We start from the raw sequence: 19,802 nt of genomic DNA on the forward strand, positions 1-19,802 counted from the left end.
CAGTGTATTGATAGGTCTTGTTTATTTTTCCATTCTGTCACCCTATGTCTTTTGATTGGAGTGTTTCCAAGTAATTGTTGATAGATATGTATTTATTGTTACTTTATTACTCGTTTTGTTTTTGTTTCTGAATATTTTTTCTGATTCTTTCTTGTCTTTCTTTCATGGTTTGCTGGTTTTCATCAGAGTGATACTTGTATTTCTCTTTATTCTTTGCATAATTATTAGTGGTTTTTAAAAATATTTTATTTTAGAGAGAGAGAGAGAAAGAGAGCGCAAGTGGCAGGGAGTGTCAGAGGGGGAGTGAGAGGGACAAGTAGACTCTGCACTGAGCATGGAACCTCATGTGGGTTCAGTTCCAGGACCCTGAGATCATGACCTGAGCTGAAGTCAGACCCCTTAACCCATTCATTACTTCTCTCCTCTCCACGTTTTAGGTATATGGTGTTATATTTTACATGCCCTTATTTTGTGAATTCCTTGACTGATTTTTTACAGAAATATTTATTTTTGCTACTTTTGTTTCCTATCTTAATACTGTTATTTATGGTCTTTCCTTTCCACTCAGAGTCCCTTTAATATTTTCTACATTACTGGTTTAGTGGTCATGAATTCCTTTAGTTTTTGTTTGTCTGGGATACTCTTTATTTCTGCATTATGAATGATAGCCTTGATGGATAGATTATTCTTGGCTGCAGGTTTTTCCCATTCAGCACTTCGATTATATTCCCCTCTCCTTTCTAGCTTGGAAAGTTACTGCTGAAAAATCTGCTGATAACCTATGGGCATTCCTTTATCTGTTAACTGTCTTCTTTTGTTTTAATGCTTTTAATACTTTTGACTTTATCACTACATTCTGCCATTTTAATTACAATATGTCTAGGCATATATCTGCTTCTTTGGTTTTGTTGGGGTAATCTGTGTGTCCTGGATCTGGATATCTGTTTCCTTCCCCAGATTAGGGAAGTTTTCAGCTATTATTTCTTCAAATAAATTATCTGCCTTTTTTCTTTTTTTAAAAAATTTATTCATGAAAGACACACACACAGAGGAAAAGCCATAGGCAGAAAGAGAGAAGCAGGCTCCATGCATGGAAGCCCAAAGCAGGACTTGATCCTGGGACTCCAGGATCACGCCCTGGGGGAAGGCAGATGCTCAACTGCTGAGCCACCCAGGCATCCCTCTCTCTTCTTATTATGAATGATACTACAACTGATGAAATCACTGAGTTCCTTAAGTCTATTCTCATTTTGCATAACTCTATTTTCTCACTTTTGTTCAGCTTGATTACTTTCCATTACTCTGTGTTCTAGGTCATTCTTTTGTTCCCCTGCTCCTTCCAGCCTGTTGTTAATTCTATCAAGTATGTTTTCCATTTCATTTACTGAGTCCTTTATCTCTGCTGTGTTATTCCTTATTTCTGTGTCAATGGTCTGACTGATGTCCTTCACTCTTTTCTCAAGTCCAGTGAGTATCCTTATGATCACTGTTTTAAATTCTCCATTGAACATGTTACTTATATCTGTTTTGCTTAAGTCTCTGGCTGTGGCTTTGTCTGGGTTCTTTCATTTGGGACAGATTTCTCTGTCTTCTCATTTTGTTTAAGTCTCCATGCTTGTTTCTGTACACTTGAAAAGTCAGCTTTGTCTCCTATTCTTGAGGGGAATGCCTTTATGAAGAGGTCCTGTAGCCCCTGCAGTGAAGTGTCCCCTGTTCTTGAGAGCCTGGTGCTTCCAGGAGTGGCTCCAGTGTGTGCTGTGTTCACTCTGCTGTTGTGCCTTGGCCACTTTATCCTTTAGGCTAGTTGTCTGCAGAAGTTGTCTTTGCCTATTGTGGGCTGTTTGGTCCCTGGCCTGAATGTGGAGTCCCAAATGTGGTGTATTTTAACGTGTGCTCTGGTCTGCTTGTGAAATGAGATCTGTTGCCACAGCCAACAGAACCAAGGCCTCTCAAAATTCCTGTGTTGGGAGGTGTGGTGTGAGCAGGGGTTTTGGCTGGGCTTCTGGGTGAGGGGGCTCATTGCTCTGGGACTGTGGCAAGTGTGATTGGGACGAGTGGTCCCATCAGAGCATGGGGGGGATGTGGTTTGGTGTAAGCAAGTTAGGGAGCGTCAGTGCTCTGCTGGTTCTGGCAAGTAGCCCCATGCTTATTATGCAGAGTGGTGGGGGAAGAAAACAGCTCTCCCTAGTTCCTTTGTTCCCTGAGGGGTCTTTCCATGAAAGCTGCCTTTTTGAGACACATTCTGAGTTGAGCAACTGAACTCTCCACTCTGTGCCCCAGGTGCTCTCCACATTGTATGTCCATGGGTTATTTGCTCTGATTTCTCTCCAAGAATGGCCCCAGTGTCCTCTGCTCTCTCCCAGAGCCCAGCACATTGACCTTTAAAACTCCAGGCTTGGGCACCTGGGTGGCTCAGTCAGTTAAGTGTTTGCCTTTGGCTTAGGACATGATCCCCGGATCCTGGGACTGAGCTCTGAGGCAGGCTCCCTGCCAGGGGGGAGTCTGCTTCTCCCTCTGCCCCTCCCCCTGCTCGTGCTTTCACTCTCAAATAAACATATAAAATCTTAAAAAAAAAAAAAAAAAAAGAATAAAACTCCAGGCTTAAAGTCCTGATGCTGGCAAGAATTAATGAAATTCCATATCTCTCACTTTCCAAGGCAATTGCTATGGGGATTCATTTTCCCTGCGTGTTCCCATGTTCAAGTTTGTCTCTCACCCTTGTCCACAACTGGGGATCCCTCCCCACTGTAGTGGCCACAATCTGTTTCTCTTCCAAACTGCATCCCCACATTTCCTACCTTTTTTTTTTTTTTTTTTTTTTTAAGATTTTATTTATTTATTCATGAGAGACAGAGAGAGAGAGAGAGAGAGAGACAGGCAGAGGGAGAAAGAAGCAGGCTCCACGCAGGGAGCCAGATGTGGGACTCGATTCCATCCTGGGTCTCCAAGATCAGGCCCTGGGCTGAAGGCGGTGCTAAACAGGTGAGCCACCAGGGCTGCCCATTCCTACCTTCTTTGATGTGGCCTTTTCTCTGCCTTTATTTGTGAAGTTTGTTCTGTCAGTCTTTTTTTTTTTTTTTAAATTTTTATTTATTTATGATAGTCACAGAGAGAGAGAGAGGCAGAGACACAGGCAGAGGAAGAAGCAGGCTCCATGCACGGGGAGCCCGATGTGGGATTCGATCCCGGGTCTCCAGGATCGCGCCCTGGGCCAAAGGCAGGCTCCAAACCGCTGCGCCACCCAGGGATCCCTGTTCTGTCAGTCTTGACGTCAATTTCTGGAATATTTAGATGATTTAATAATTATCTAGTTGTATCTGTTGTGGGAGGTGAGCCTAGGGTCCTCTTACTCCACCACCATCTACCCCTATAGATTTTTTTTTTCTTTTTGAATATTGAACTCATAGGTCTCAGTATAGAGATACAGGAATAAATACATATACGTGTGTGAGTGCATGCATGTGTGTTTGTGGCAATGAGCAGACCTGGTGATCAGATCTTGATTTTTATTTATTTAAAACATTTTTTTAAAACTTAATTCCATTATAATTAGCATAAGGTGTTATATCAGTTTTAGATAAGAGACTTTTTATTTATTTATTTTTTAAAGATTTTATTTATTCATTCACGAGAGACACAGAGAGAGACACAAGCAGAGGGAGAAGTAAGCTCCATGCAAGGAGACCGACACGGGATTCGATCCTGGGACTCCAGGATCACACCCTGGGCTGAAGACAGGCGCCAAACCATTGAGCCACCCAGGGATCCCAAATAAGAGATATTTTTAAAAGAAGACTTTATTTATTCATTTGAGAGAAAGAGAGTGAGAGAAAATGAGTAGGGGGAGAGGTAGAGAGAGAGGAAGGAGCAGACTCCCCATTGAGCAGGGAACCCAAAATGGAGCTCAATCCCAGGACCCTGGTATGACCTGAGCTGAAGGCAGACACTTAGTCAACTGAGCCACCCATGTATCCTGACAAGAGATTTTTTAAAACAGAAAAAACTTGAGAACCAGGAAAATTTTAACACTAGATCTTTAGGAATGATTGTTATATTTTTACATATGGCAATGGCATTGTGATTATGTAACTAAAAGACTACTTATTTAAAAATTTTTTTATTTATTTACAATAGTCACACACAGAGAGAGAGAGAGAGAGAGAGAGAGAGAGAGAGGCAGAGGGAGAAGCAGGCTCCATGCACCGGGAGCTCGACGTGGGATTCGATCCCGGGTCTCCAGGATCGCGCCCTGAGCCAAAGGCAGGCGCCAAACCGCTGCGCCACCCAGGGATCCCCTAAAAGAGTACTTTTTAAGGGAAAAACATACACAAATATTTATGGGTGAAATGGTATGCCTGAGATTTGCTTCATAAAAACCCATTGGAAGGTGGGGGGGAAGAAAGTAGAGATATATATGAAATAACATTGGCTAAAATTATAATAATAGAAGTTGGGTGATGAAAATATGCAAGTTAATTATACTATTCTATTTTTGTGTATATTAAAAATGTTCCCATATCCAAACATTTTTAAGCACAGAAAAACACTATTTCTGCATAAGGCCATTGCTTTGTAATTTTATCTTGTTCTATTTTACCTAATATTGATGCATATGTAAGATAAAGGACACTTCAAAACATGAACCTGCAGAACAGTCTTTACTGAAAGTCTCATAATTATAATGGCTGAGAAATTAGAAATATTATCTACCCAGAAGTCCAAGAGAATCAACTAAAATACCATCATTCATTTATTCATCCAAACATTGGGTTAATGTAACATGTTAGGCACTATTCATCCTCTCATAGAGCTTACAGTGTAGTTTTATCAGACTTATGAAAAAAATGTTTAAAGTGGCTTACGATTAAGGTCAACGTATAAAAATAAATAACTTTCCTGTATTAGAGCAATAGTGAATTGAAAAAAAATCCATTCGCAGTTACAGCAAAACAGAAGTAGGCACAAACCCGACAAGACATTTATAAGACTTGAATGATGAAAATTGTAAAAGCTAACTGAATGTTCTAAAAGAAGATGTAGGGATCCCTGGGTGGCGCAGCGGTTTAGCGCCAGCCTTTGGTCCAGGGCGTGATCCTGGAGACCCGGGATCGAATCCCACGTCGGGCTCCCGGTGCATGGAGCCTGCTTCTCCCTCAGCCTATGTCTCTGCCTCTCTTTCTCTCTCTGTGTGTGTGACTATCATAAATAAATAAAAATTAAAAAACAAACAAAAGAAGATGTAAGTGGAAAGAAATATATAAATATAAATACTATTAAAACCAGTATAATTTTTATTAAAATCTTATTGTAATTTTCTAAATTGTAACTTGAGAAGTTAGTCCTAAAGTTTCAGTAGAAGATAAAATGTTCAGGGCACCTGAATGGCTCAGTTGCTTAAGCATCTGCCTTTGGCTCAGGTCATGATCCCCGGGTCCTAGGATTGAGCCCTACATCAGGCTCCCTGCTCAGTGGGGATCCTGCTTCTCCCTGCCACCCCCACTGCTTGTGCTTGCTCCCTCTCTCTCTTGGTCAAATGAATAAAATCTTTAAAAAAAAAAAAAAAAAAAAGGAAGAAGAAGATAAAATGTTCAAGGAAAGTGAAGAAAAATTAAACGTAGAAAATTTAAAAGGAGAATTTGCCTGAACAGAGATCAAAGCATACTAAAAAGCTACAAGCCTCAAAACCAAAAGTCACTTCTCCCCAAATTTCCTGTTTAAGTGCAATATAATATCCATAGAAACCTCAATAGAATTTTAAAACAAAATTTGTTAGGTGATTCTAAAATTCCTGTTAAAGAAAAAAGTCACAAGGATAGCCAGACATTTTGACAAATAACAACAATGGAAGCAATTTACCCTTTCAAGCAACAAAATATACTAAAAGTTACAGGACTTAAAATGAGGTGTTATTTTATTTTTATTTTTAAAGATTTTATTTATTTGTGAGAGAACAGAGAGAGAGAGAGAGAGAGAGGCAGAGACGCAGGCAGAGGGAGAAGCAGGCCCCATGCAGGGAGCCCGACGTGGGACTCGCTCCCAGGACTCCAGGATCACGCCCTGGGCCAAAGGCAGGTGCCAAACCGCTGAGCCACCCAGGCGTCCCCAATGGGGTGTTATTAATGCAGGAATAGGATAAAAGGAATTTGATAAAGTTTGAAGAAACAGACTAATGCATAACTGGGAATTTCCTTTATGATAAAAGTGGCATCTTAAGGGAGAAATGTCAAGTATTTAGAAATGTCCACTACTGGACATTTAAAATAGGCAACTGGCTTCCCTCTACTTTCCAACCTCTTTTCAACCCTGTATTATCCACGCTCCTATTCGTAGTCTATTAAATTAATCTGGTAATGTTTACCAGTAACTGCCAAATTGACAAAGCCAATGGACTCTTCATTCCTCTCATTTATGCGGCATTTATCTGCAACACTCTACATGTCAACATTTTCTTCTTTAACATCCCTTTCTCCTACTTCTCTTGTTGGAACATTTAATGCCAGTAGCATTTGAGAACTTTTCCTCTTTTATATTTTCTAAGAATTGTTTTTATTTGAAAACATTTCTAAGTGTAAAGAATTATACCACCACCTATTTCTGCTTCAGAACTTAAAGACACTATAGATACTTGTGAAGGCCCTCTACATCCATCCCTAATTTTTTTTTAAAGATTGATTGATTGATTGATTGATTGATTGATTTATGAAAGAGGAGAGAGAGAAAGGCAAAGACTTAGGCAGAGGGAGAAGCAGGCTCCAGGCAAGGACCCAGATGTGGGACTCGATCCTGAGACCACGGAATCACGCTCTGAGCCAGGGGCAGGTGCTCAACCGCTGAGCCACCCAGGGATCCCTCCATCTCTAATGTTATTCACCTCTGCCCTCCCTCCTTCCCCAAAGATGGTTATTTCCATCTTGCAGCTGGTATCATTCCCAAGCATAACTTTTATTAGATGTACCCATAATATATAGTACACTTAGGACTATTAAAAAGTATCAAACTCTATATGGCAATGTAACTCGTTCTTTTGACACATAAGAGCTTCCAGTTCATTTTAAATGATGGATAGTTTGTCATCATAAGACATAGTATAATTGATAGAACATTATACTGATGGACATTGTGTTTAGCTTCTCGTTGTTTGGGGGAGAAAAAGCTGCAACATTCTTGTAGTGCCCACGAATAAAGTCCAGTAGTTCCTCCAGGAAATATAATCCCGAAGTGGAATCGTGATTTTGCAAGGTGTGCTTGTCACTCTAACTACAGCCGAATTGCTCTCCAAAATGGTTTTATAAATCTACACTTTCATAGCAGTATATAAAAACTGTTATTTCCATCAAAAAAAATCCTGTTATTTCCTAACTTTGCCTAAACTTGGGTATTGATTATAAATACACGTCTGTGTGCCAGTTTTGATATTTTCCCAGATTCTGTACTCATAGCCCTCCTCTCATTCTGTAACCTATTTAGTATTTAGAACCTTAGTCACTCATGACATGTCAGGTTATTTAACAGGCATCCTAAAAATTTCCCTGCATTCCCACATCCAACCAGCTACCATTTCCCGTTCATTCTATTTCCTTAAAATCATGGATATGTCCCTTTCTCTCCATCTGATTAGTTTCCTATTGCTGCTGTAACAAATTACCATCAATTTTTTTTAATTACCATCAATTTAATGGCTTAGAACAATACATTCATTCCTACAGTTCTTGAGGTCAGAAATCTGAGTTTCATGGGGCAAAAATCAAGGTGTTGTCCAGAGGATCCAGGAGGGAATCTTTTCCTTGCACCTCTTCCAATTTCTAGAGGCTGCTGGTGTTTCTTGGCTCATGGGTGTATCGCTTTACTCTTCTCCCGTCATCATATCTAATTCTGATCTGTCTCCCTCTTATAATTACTTTTGTGACTACATTATTGCCACCTGGATAATCACCTCATTTCAAGATCCTTAATCACAGCTGCAAAATTCCTTTTGCTATATGAAGTAACTTCCATAGGTTCTGGGGATTAGGAAGTGGACATCTTTGTGGAGAATTACTCATCCTATCACACTATTTTCTAACTGCTGCTCTTACTTCTAAACATCCTGCTCACCTGGACAATCCCAAACTATTTACATAGCCACTAGAATCGTGTTTTCAGTTTCAAATCTATCCATAATCCTCTGAAGACTTTTTGTGATTCTCTATTCTCTGCAAAATCAGGCAAAAACTCATTTTCTTAGCAAACAATTGGTCATGATTTTAACTACAAATGAAAATTTTCAGCTTTTCTCTTGCTATACTCTTACTGAAATCTACACTCCACCCATTCCAAACTATTAGGCTGAATTTGCCTTTTTCACTTGCACTCTTTACGGGTATCCTGCCCATCCCTTTGCCTACCCTAGCCAACACATACTGATCAAGAGTCAACTTGAAAGTTAGTATCTTTCCCTACCAAGAGGGTTGACCATTTCCTGTGTATTCCTAATACTATCAAACATCCTATACAGATTATAGCAATATGTTGGCTTATGATGCTTGAAGTTAAGGGTAGTAATTTCATAATTTTAGCATCCTGTGTACCTGGTATCTTGTCCTATAGTAGATGAATTTCATAATCTTCATAAGTAGAACAATCGAGGTCCTAAGAGTTAGTGTGTGGGGACGCCTGGGTGGCTCAGCAGTTCAGTGCATCTGCCCTTGGCTCAGGGTGTGATCTCGGAGTCCGGGGATCAAGTCCCACATCAGGTTTCCTGCATGGAGCCTACTTCTCCCGCTGCCTATGTTTCTGCCTCTCTCTCTGTCTCTCTCATGGATAAATGAAATCTTAAAAAAAAAAAAAGCATGTGGGTATTTTCTGCACTTTGAATACTGATGAAAAATGGTATGCTTCACAAATAGCCATACATCCACAAGTAAATAAGATAGTGAGTGTGGTAAGACACAACAAAATCTTAGAAAAATTCTTACATTTGGAAACTTTGAAGAATATTAACTATTACCCCACAATTTTGCAGATGAGTAAACAAGCAGACAGAATTAAATGATTTGCCCAAATATACTAAGATTAGTAGCAGAGCTGGCTTTGGGTATAGGGAGCCTAAAATTTAAGGGGAGGGGAGTTTGATAAATATTGGTTTGCTGAGGCTGAGATGAATTGTCTTTTAGAGATCTATACATGGAAAAATGGCAAATTGTGAAGAAAATATCTAGAAGTAACAGTAATAAGTTTAATGCTTTTTAATCCTTTCCAAATACATGACAGATCTTATTAAGTCTTGAATGAAATTGTATGTTAAGTAGTTAGCACAATAGTTGGCAGCCTGGAAACTGCCCAGGTGGGAGAGAGGATGATTGGGATTAATGTACCAATAATTAAGACAGAGAAGTAGGGGCAGATATAAACATTTTTTACTTAGCCTTGTCCTTAACGGTCACTTTTTAAACTAGCTGTAAGAGGAGTGGGGGCAGGGCATGGTGCAGGGGGAAAAATAAAATTAGCTGAAAGAAAATGTAATCTAATGTAAACCACCTTATATTGGAAATGAACTATTGTCTTTTGGACCTAAAAGGAATGATTTTTAGTTTATTTTTTATTTTTATTTTATTTTTTTATTATTTTTTTATTTTATTTTTATTTTATATTTTTATTTTATTTAGATTATTTTTGCTCCATCTCTCCATTTTTAGAATTACAGAAATCGTGCAAAATGAACAAGCCTAACTTATCTCAAAACTGTACTCATATCTCCCTCCCCACAAAAAGTTCCTTGCCAATGTATCCAATTATAGTGAATGGCACAAACTGCCATCTAGTTCCAAAGCCATAAATTCATGAGTCATTTTTGATGCTTTCTTCACTCTTCCATCATGTATCCATCCATTCAAGTCCTGTTCCTGAAAGTTTCTCAAATCTTCCACTTTGTTCCAAACTATCACCATGAGGTATAATCTAATAATCTCTCTGTGTGTGACTATCATAAATAAATAAATAAACTTGTCTCCCATCTGTTCTTCATAATGCACAAATTTCAAATCCTAGTCGTCTGGCTCTTCTTTCTTCAGCCCGTTTGAAAGATAAACGTCACCTATGCTGCATGCAAAGGACCCTATAATTCTTCCAGTGCACGGTAAAGTGCTAATGCACAAGTTGTTCCTCATCTGAACACTCTCCTGCTCACCTAATTAACTTTTACTCCTTCAGATCTGTTCTTTCTCAGGGAAAGATTTCTTTATCCCTGCACCATCCCTCACTTCCAACTACATAGGTTTTGATTCTAGATTTCATATTTACTACTTGTCTAAATTTGCAATTGCTTATGACTATTTTGTGTTAAGCATGATAAGGGCAGGAATCCTATTTTTGCTGCCTACCACACTGTCTAGAACACAGTATGCAATAAAAACTGGCTGATATAATATATATGACAAATACTCCACTCATAACAATTAACTCTGATGGCAAGTCAATACCTTCAGTTCGGATAAACTGATGTTACTTATACAGGGAGAACTTGGAATGCAGAACTAGAGCTTAGATGCATCATTCAAAATACAAGTGTGTAAAGATAAAAGCAGCCTACAAATTATAGGGATGCTGGAGTCCTACCTTGGTTCATTGAGTCTGATACAATAGGCATACGAAAGGAACAGGAAAGAGCACAGCTTCCAGACTCCTGTGTGGCTCAGTTGTTGAGCATCTGCCTTTGGCTCAGGTTATGATCTTGGGGTCCTGGGATCAAGCCCTCCATCAGGTTCCCTGTGGGGAGCCTGTTTTTCCCTCTGCCTGTGTCTCTGCTTCTCTCTGTGTGTGACTATCATAAATAAATAAATAAAAAAATTAAAAAAATGTTTAGGTAGCTTATTCCTTTGGTTTCCTACAACACCGGAAAAAAATGAAGGTCCTTATATGTAGGAGCATTCTGAAGAAAGAAAACATCCCCATTCCTTTAAGTCCTCACACGAAACAAGGAACACCCCTTGATAATTTTCATGTCAACTTCTAAGGAAATTCACAATCTTTTAGCAGTAGCTGTTAAAACTTTGCAAAAAATTTCCAGGAATATACAACTGAAATTAAACTTGGGAGACATATATTTAGGTTAGTATTTTCTTTTTTTTTTTTTTTAGGTTAGTATTTTCTAAAAGGCATAAATATATGTTATTTTAGTCATAAGACTCTTACAAATCCATTTTTTAAAAGATTTTATTTATTTATTCATGAGAGACACAGGCAGAGGGAGAAGCAGGCTCCATGAAGGGAGCCTGATGTGGGACTCGATCCCGGGTCTCCAGGATCACGCCCTGGGCCGAAGGCAGACGCTAAACAGCTGAGCCACCCAGTGCTCCCCGACAAATCCATTCATTTTAAGTACAATCCTGTTAATCTGTTATTACGGGGGCCATTTTACTCACTGATACTAACTATCTTCATTTAAATAACTACTCATTATCAAAGTAAAAGTTTTACCTGTTTAAAGGCTAATACTACTGAGGTAAGTAATTATCAAAGTGAATGTTCACATTCAGTGTTTGTTACCCTCATATATTATTAACATACTATCACATAAATTGGTAGAACAGTAAACATTTCTGAATATTTTTGATTAACTAGAGAATCTACTATGAAATTAGTCCATCACATTTGAAAGACTTAGATTTCTACTATAAAAAAAGTTCATTTTAACTGGGTAACTGAAGGATAAATAAACCGTGGCACAAGAGCTATGAAACAATTCATTTTTGCCTCACCAGTTTTAAAAAGAGAAAGATTCATTTAAATTTCCCAGAAAACTTTCCCTTTAAAAAGCTCCCCAAAACCATTTAGATTTAGCATTTGATACAAAACAAAGATGTGTGAAAAGCTAAAAATAACCTACTGGTTTTCTCTTGGAAATAGAAGTTTAAAAGCCTTGAAGTTAGTTACATACTCAGGTCAGGCCATATCTGTCTCATGAAAGCAAAATCCTTAAGCTGCACCCATCAACAACTGCTTCTGACACTAAAAGAATTTAAGAACACCCTAGGACCATAAAGCTGAATCTTCTGGCTCTATTCTCTCACTTTACAGATGAAATATCACATATCCTGTACCCCATCCACTCCCCTAGCCAAGCCAAACCAAATCAAACCAAACCAAACCAAAACCAAGTGAGTCGAGACCAGAATAATGATAGAACTTATAGAACGGGCAACATAAAATTATGGAAAAATAAATACAAGTAGTCATTAGACATAACCCACCTAGAGAAAAGGAAACCAGTCCTGCTTTTAAATAATTTTATTTTTTTCTAATTTTGTGTTACTTTAATTTCCCATAGCACCTTGGCAATGTTGAAAACAGAAATACAAATACAAGGATGTTCTCATTTTAACATAATAAGCATGAGCATGTGTCACACCATCTTTTTTTGGGGGGAGGGGCAGTTTGGACAATAGAAACAAACTTAAGCAATGGACAAAATAGAAGCTGGATAACTGGTTCTGATCCCCGACCCCGAACATTTAACAGGGGTCACTCAAAAGACATGTAAATCAGGCAAATAAAAAAAAAAATCAACATTGATGTTGATGTTTCTTTATATAGACTGATCAGTGTTTTGCGGTACAAAACTGAAAATAAAACCATTTTATTTTTATACACAGCCTGCTGACATCTGAGTTGTACTTTTAGGAACTGTCTACTCCACAATTCATAAAAAGTTGTTAGTTTTTAAAAACAAATTATTTAATAATCAGGTGATTTTGAAAGAGAATTTATTTTTAACCTGAACACAGATCCTCTTTCAACTTCTTAAAACGTTTCATTCAGTTGATAAAAACTGAAAGGTCTATGTATTTTCTTGGAAGCTCAGACTAGCTATGTTAGCATACGCCAAAAAAAAAAAAAAAAAAAAAAAAAAAGGCCTAAAGTTAAATTAATGGCCACCAAATTGTAAGGAAATCTAAAAAATTAGGAAGAAACCTCATCTTAAGAATTTATAAAAACCCTCAAAAGGAATACACGGTCTTCTTGCTTTTCTCTTTTGTGTAAAAATAAACAAAATACGTACTTTTCAAATATAGTTAATACACATGCCCAACACAAATATCAAGAGACTTAACCCCAGTGCCATTCAACTGTGTCAAAGTAAAACCAGTGGACATTTAATAAGCCAAAAGACTAAATATTAAGGCCATAACTAATAAAGCTAAAGAAAGCATTCAGTAACTTTTAAATACTATTTTCTGCTCCAGCAGATGCAAATACTCCATCATTAAGCCTTTTGCAAAGCCAACCTGGTTATTTAAAAAGGAATGTGAAACAATATTCAAGCTACCTTAATTTTAGGAACCAAAAATAAATAAAAAAATCGGCATGTCATTTGAGATTACATGCAAATCAAGCACATCAGATGACAACAATAAATCCTTATTACTGAAAGATCTTATCTTCTTTCAAAATCCAAGTGAATAAAATTTAGATGGATCACTTTTGAATGCCAGTGTCTATATTTGCAAAAATGAAATCACTCAGAGTAGAGACAGGCCCTAGATATCACAAAAACCTCAATTATCAGGACAGAAAATGGAGACAGGATTTACAGTATCTCCATACACCTTCTCTATGAAGTGCAAAGTGATGAACTTGTGTGACTCTTGTTCTCTTCATGCAATAAGAACGACAGAAAACCACCATACTATACACTCAGTATCATTTGTATCTATTTTTAGCCTCCAACAACCCAAGGAAATGTTAAGTCATAAAGATGAAGAGAAAAATTTGACATTTAAATTTAAATTCCTCCTTCTACAGAACCAAATAAATAGTTGAACTACCACAAACACCCAACCCGCATCAGTTACAGAGAACTGCTGGAAAAAATCCACACAGTTTCACACAACTCATAGGCATCATTTAGATACAAACCTTAAATCTGCTGTAATAAAATAAATGCTAAATACATACTGTGAATATATATATTACACACATACACACACAGACACACACACACACACACACATATTCTTCCCTATACATCCCACCAAATTGGGAACTACTAGCTGTAATGAGGCAAATTAAATTAAAAACACTATATAAGAAATGTAAAAACGATGTCTTCAAATTTCTACTTTCAATAACATTTTGAGTAAAAAACCCAAGAACACAGTTGCTTTCTTCAAAAAGACGACTCTTTTCTTGTGTTTCAATTAGAACATTTAGTTTTTAGAAGTTGGGTGGACTAACAGTAAGTCACACAAGCATACAAGGAATATAAGCCTATTTCTGTGACACATTGTAAAAAAGTAATGTTTCATTTTAAGTGCAATAATTAAGTTTATAATCCTTACCAAGTGATTTTTATAAAATGTTTATTCTCTTAAATCCAATGCATTCACAGAGTGTTAACACTTTAAATGTTTATCAATTCCACCAACTGCAGCATTATCTAAGTAAACCAAAATAAGCACTTTTATCATAGATGTAGTCAATGATTATTAATACTTTTTTTTTTTTAAGGACCTAAACTTCCCCCAAATTTCAGCACAGGTAGTTTTATTGTATGTTTCATCTAGTAGATGATTTTTAAAAATAGTGTGTAGAAATGAATAGTTTCAAACTGCTTAAATATATTATACCATGTTATCAATCCACCAAATCAAAAGCAATTACCAAGCTGAATAATAAGTTACAAAGAAAATATAATCCTGGCTTGTACAGAAATGTGCAGTGTTTAGTTACCTACTAATACAAATCTCCAAAGCTTAACTTAGAGTTGGAAGAGGAGTTTCACAGTAATGTAATTTTAACCTCCATTTACATTCATTTTCATATATTACTAAGATGTTTACTCTATGTCACAATGGTGCTTTCCAGTGTTCACAATTTACAGTTTCGATTTGTACATATGTAATTTACTCACATAAGGGACAGTTATTACTATTAAAAACTATCCCTAAAAAGAAAACAAAACCCCACCTTACATGGAACTCTGAAAATGGTATGACTTAAAACATTAAAATGCAACATGGTTTTTAATATTTTAGCCATTTTCTAAACACCAGCATGTAAACTTGCCTACTTAATATGACAGCTACTTTATTCACTGAGAAAGTATGTATTTTCTTCGACTATCTTTCTCACCTTAACTCAAAAATCTCATGACTTGCTGGTTCTGTTTCTGTGAATTCCAAACTGTAATTTTTTTTGGGGGGGGGGGGGAGAGAAAGGGAAGGAAGAAGATGATAAAATACATTGTAAACAGAAAAAGGTTACCCCCAAATTAAGCCTTTACATTTTTTTTTAACCTCTACACTATTTAACACTTTAAGAAATCAGTTACAATGTTTCATCTTTAACACGAACACAAATTACTGTAGGGTCAGTCTGACCTACATTCTGGGATCTAAAGTTCTAAATACATGAACATAAGAGTTAACTACTTCAATGTTCAATCAGAGATTTAGAACAGTTATATGATTTGACTAAACTGGTCAAGGCAGTTAGAAACATACAATTCTGTAGAATATTGGTTATTCTGCTTTTGGGGGTGGGTAGTCAAAGAACAGAGAATAACAATGAAGTAACAAAAAAACCTGTCTCCTATTTTAGAGTTGGGTTGACAGGAAATCACAAAGCAGTTTAAACCTCTGAAGTCCATTTGACCTATCCACTCAGATGTAAGACAAAGTTTTGATTTTTTGAGTAACCCCTTTTCTTTCCTTGAGTATCAAACTGATTGATAGTCACATCTCTAAGTACAATCAGAGTTTAACAGCTTGTTGAATGAAATATTAAGGTCAAAAAGACAGACTGAATTTCAAAATGGAAAAAAAAAATCTACTCAAGTATTACATTCAGTTTTTCAAATCATTTACTAACATGACAACAAGATTTGGCTTCAGTCACTCTTGCACACACTCACACAACAGGCACCCCAGCCACTGATCTGCTTTGCAACACAAGGCCATATAGGCAGAGATGGCATTCTCCAAGCCAAACTTTAAATAGATTAAAAAAAGTAATTTCTAATTTTACAGAAATGCTTCTTCAAAAAATATTTTCTCTCACTCCCTCATCTCCTGTACTGAAGGATGTGTAATATGTTTTTTTCTCAAGCTAAATCTGAACCCTCAAAATTGATTCTAGGCAGAAGATCTCTGCAAATTAAAATCAAAAACAAAAATAGAAAAATTATATTTTTATATGTATACATATATATATATATATTTATACTGATTGGAATCCTCCAGCATTTTAAAATCATTTTAGAGATGAATTTTGGGATTCTACTGCTCACAACTCCAAAATCCATAATGATTTAAGGACATACACTTTTCTGTTTCCTTCCTGGCTACCCCCTCCCCTCCAGAACAGTTCAATATAGCCACGGCTCAAGTTTAATGGGAAGAGAGAGAAGTTTTTGAATAGTTTTTGTTTTTTTTACTTTGGTGATCTGGGTGGCACATATTGCTCTTTGCCATTACGTCGAGTCACTCCCTGAGGTATAGCCCTATGGCCAAACTGGCGTCTCTGTTCCCTGATTTTTCCAGCTGCTCCCCTGGGAATGGTATTGCCTCGGAAGCTAGAATACTCCTTACTAGCCCTTGCTTCTGGCTTCTCATGTGATTTCTCAATGGACTTCTCAGGAGCTCCATTCTCTTCGTTTTTGGTGGGAGACACTACATTGGAGCGAAGTTCTCGTAGTGGCTGCACAAGAACTGGAGATGGTTCTTTAGGGGGCTTCTGGCATACTTCAGCATAACTTAGCTTTCGAGGTTCCTTTGAAGTGGAGAAGAAACAAATTTATGGTACACATTCTCTAAATAATAAAGTACAAAAAGGATAGTGTGTCCCACAAGAGAATCAGTAAGTTATCTTCTAGGAAAGGGCAATAGGCACTTTCATAACACTATTAAAGTTTATTGGTACAATCATTTTTTTAGGATTTTATTTATTTATTTAGAGAGAGTGAAAGAGTGAGAGCGTTACTGAGGGGGAGGGGCAAAAGGAGAGGGAGAAGAGGACTTCTGAGCAGGTACCCTGATGCGGGGCTTAGCCCCAGGACCCCGGAATCATGACCTGAACCCAAGGCAGATTCTTAGCCAACTAAGCTGTCCAGGTGCCCCATGTATTGGTAGAATCTTAAATTTTTTTTTGTTGTTGAAAATAACAAAAAGTCTTGACAATTTATATATGATACAGTAATTTCACTTGAGGAATTTATTTGAGAGATGTTCATGTCAGCACTGTTTATGGTGATGAAATAAATTGGAAACTTAAATGTATAATAAGAAAGGACAGATTAAGTTAATAATGTACATTCATATGATGAAATAAAGTCATTCTATTCTCTCTTCCTTGGCTACAAAGATCCCCGAGATGGATTCCACAAGAATCTCAACAGAACAGCTGGGAACCAATAATAAACTAATAGAAGACTAATTAAGAGTCTTAATTATCTCATCTGAAAAAAAAAAAAAAAAAAAAGGACAATAGGAGTGTTATTAGAATGGGACAGGATAAAGCGTGTGAAAAGTATTCAGCACTGGTCTTAGCAGAGAGCAGGCATTCAGCTGCCATTGTGCTATTATTAAACAACAAAATAAAATGTCCTTAACCTAGAAAAAAGGAACTACACCAAAATACAACTAGTTATATCAATGAATGAAAAGTTGTGACAATTAAAATGGGAGTGGCTGTCATAAGACTTGTTACACATTATTTAAAAAGACTTTCCAGGGGGCTCAAAGCCTCTTTAGCCCCAAAATAATATATTCATCATAACCTAAAAAAGAAGCTTCAATTAATAGAAGATGATCAAAAAGTCATTAAAACAACACATAATGGGGGCACCTGGGTGGTTCAGTTGGTTAAGTGTCTGCCTTTGGTCCAGGTCATGATCTTGGGGTCCTAGGATCAAGCCCCACGTGGGGTTCCCTGCTCAGCTGAAGCAGAGAGCCTGCTTCTTCCTTTTACTCTGCTCCTCCCCCACTAATGCTCTCTCTCTTGCTCAAATAAATAAATAAAATCTTTTATAAACTCCTTTAGCTTCATTTGAGGCAGATGGCCTCCATTTGGCTACTTCCAAATGTCTCTGCTCCAGCAAAGACTTTTGTGGAGAATAAAAATCTCATTATTTAACCAATTATTTTTTTTCACATATTAAATTCATCAAGTTACCTGTAGGGCCACAGCTACAGCTGCATTTATGTTTATATTACATGGTGAAGCACTATTTGTCCTTGATGGCTTTGCAGTACTTGGGGGAGAAACTGTATTTGTCTGGTTGAGCACATCCTTCTGAACAGTGGAATCCTCTACTGGATCCTTTTCTTGCTGAGTTGTGCTAAGGAAAAGAAAGCTTAACATCAGACTTAATACAGCATACAGAAACAGCTGAGCACATGATCAGAAGAGAAAGTCACCTTAATGTGGAAGATCTTCTATATTGAAACTGTACCTTAATGCAGGAAGCTCAGCTGTACAAAGAGGACTGGTACTCATACTTAGTTGCTGTGCAGAGGTGCAGTCTGTCTGTTCATCCTCTGCAGGCAATGGGCAACTAACTCTCAACTCTTCGTTATCCTTAAAATAAAAACATATTTAAAAATTAACTCATATAGACCCTTCTCCAAATGGCCAATAAGCACTTGTAAAGATGCTCAATCATCATCAGTCATTAGGGAAATGCAAATCAAAACCACAATGAGATACCACTTTGCATTCACTAGGATGTCTATAATCAATAAATAATGTCTGTGATGAAATGGAGATACTGGAACTCTCATACACTGAGAGTGGCAATGCAAAATGGTGCATCTTGGAAAATAGTCTGGCAGTTCCTCAAAAAGATGAACAGTTACCATATGACCCAATAGTATATACTCAAGAGAAAATATGTCTACACACAAATGTTCATAGTAGCATTATTTTATAGCAGCCAAAACACTGGGAACAACCCTAAATGTTCATCAATTGGTGAATGGATAAACAAAATGTAGTATATCCATATAATGGAACATTTCTGTGCAATGAAAGGAATAAAGTACCGGTACATACTACCACAATGGATGAACCTTGAGAACATTATGCTAAGTGAAATAAGCCAGTCATAAAAAGACTAATACTATATGATTCCACTTATATGAGATACCTTGAGTACTCACATTTATATAGACAAAGTGGAATGGTGGTTGACAGGGGCTGAGGGAAGGGGGTAGTAAAGGGGAATGGGAGTCAGGTATAACAGGTATAGTGTTTTATTTTATTTTTTAAAGATTTTGTTTTGTAAGGAATCTCTACACCCAATGTGGGGCTTGAACTCACAACCCAGAGACCAAGAGTTACATGCTCTACCAACTGAGTCAGCAAGGTGTCCCCTACAGCATTTTATATTTACAATATAAAGAGTTCTGGAGATCAGATGCACAACAATGTAAATGTATTTAATACAACTGAATTGCACACTTTGAACAATGCTTAAGATGGTAAAAATTTTTTAAGGATTTATTTGAGAAAGAGCGTGTGTGTGTGTGTGTGAGAGAGAGAGAAAGAGAGAGAGAGAGAGAGAGGGAGAGGGAGAGCAAGCACACATGTGTGCACTAGAAAGAACACCTGAATTGGGAGACAATTTCAAGCAGACTCTACATTGAGCGTAGAGCTTATGTGGGGCTTGTTCTCACCTTAACACCCTGAGATCAGGACCAAAGCCAAAAAAATTGACTGAACCACCCAGGCACCCCTTAAGATGGTAAATTTTATATAATGTGCATTTTGCCACAATTTAAAAAAGAAAAAGAAAAACAATAGTGAGTCTTGGATATTAGTCGATTGAT

General features: G+C 37.3%; 1 protein-coding gene across 11 annotated transcripts in view; it reads right to left on the reverse strand.

Annotated features, from left to right (window-relative positions):
* Positions 1-14,319: 14,319 nt before the first annotated feature.
* The window catches only part of LARP4 (La ribonucleoprotein 4), a 220,007-nt gene continuing 214,524 nt past the window's right edge, over positions 14,320-19,802 (reverse strand). For all 11 annotated transcript variants that reach the window (XM_072797960.1, XM_072797959.1, XM_072797961.1 and 8 more), the window contains 3 exons: positions 18,428-18,552; positions 18,148-18,313; positions 14,320-16,746 (listed from right to left, as the gene is read on the reverse strand). In XM_072797960.1, coding sequence (XP_072654061.1) covers positions 16,408-16,746; positions 18,148-18,313; positions 18,428-18,552 — 630 coding nt within the window. In that variant the 3' untranslated portion in view covers positions 14,320-16,407. The remainder of the gene's footprint in view (positions 16,747-18,147; positions 18,314-18,427; positions 18,553-19,802) is intronic.

Source organism: Canis lupus, chromosome 25 (assembly GCF_048164855.1).
Source record: "Canis lupus baileyi chromosome 25, mCanLup2.hap1, whole genome shotgun sequence".
Classification (NCBI taxonomy): domain Eukaryota; kingdom Metazoa; phylum Chordata; class Mammalia; order Carnivora; family Canidae; genus Canis; species Canis lupus.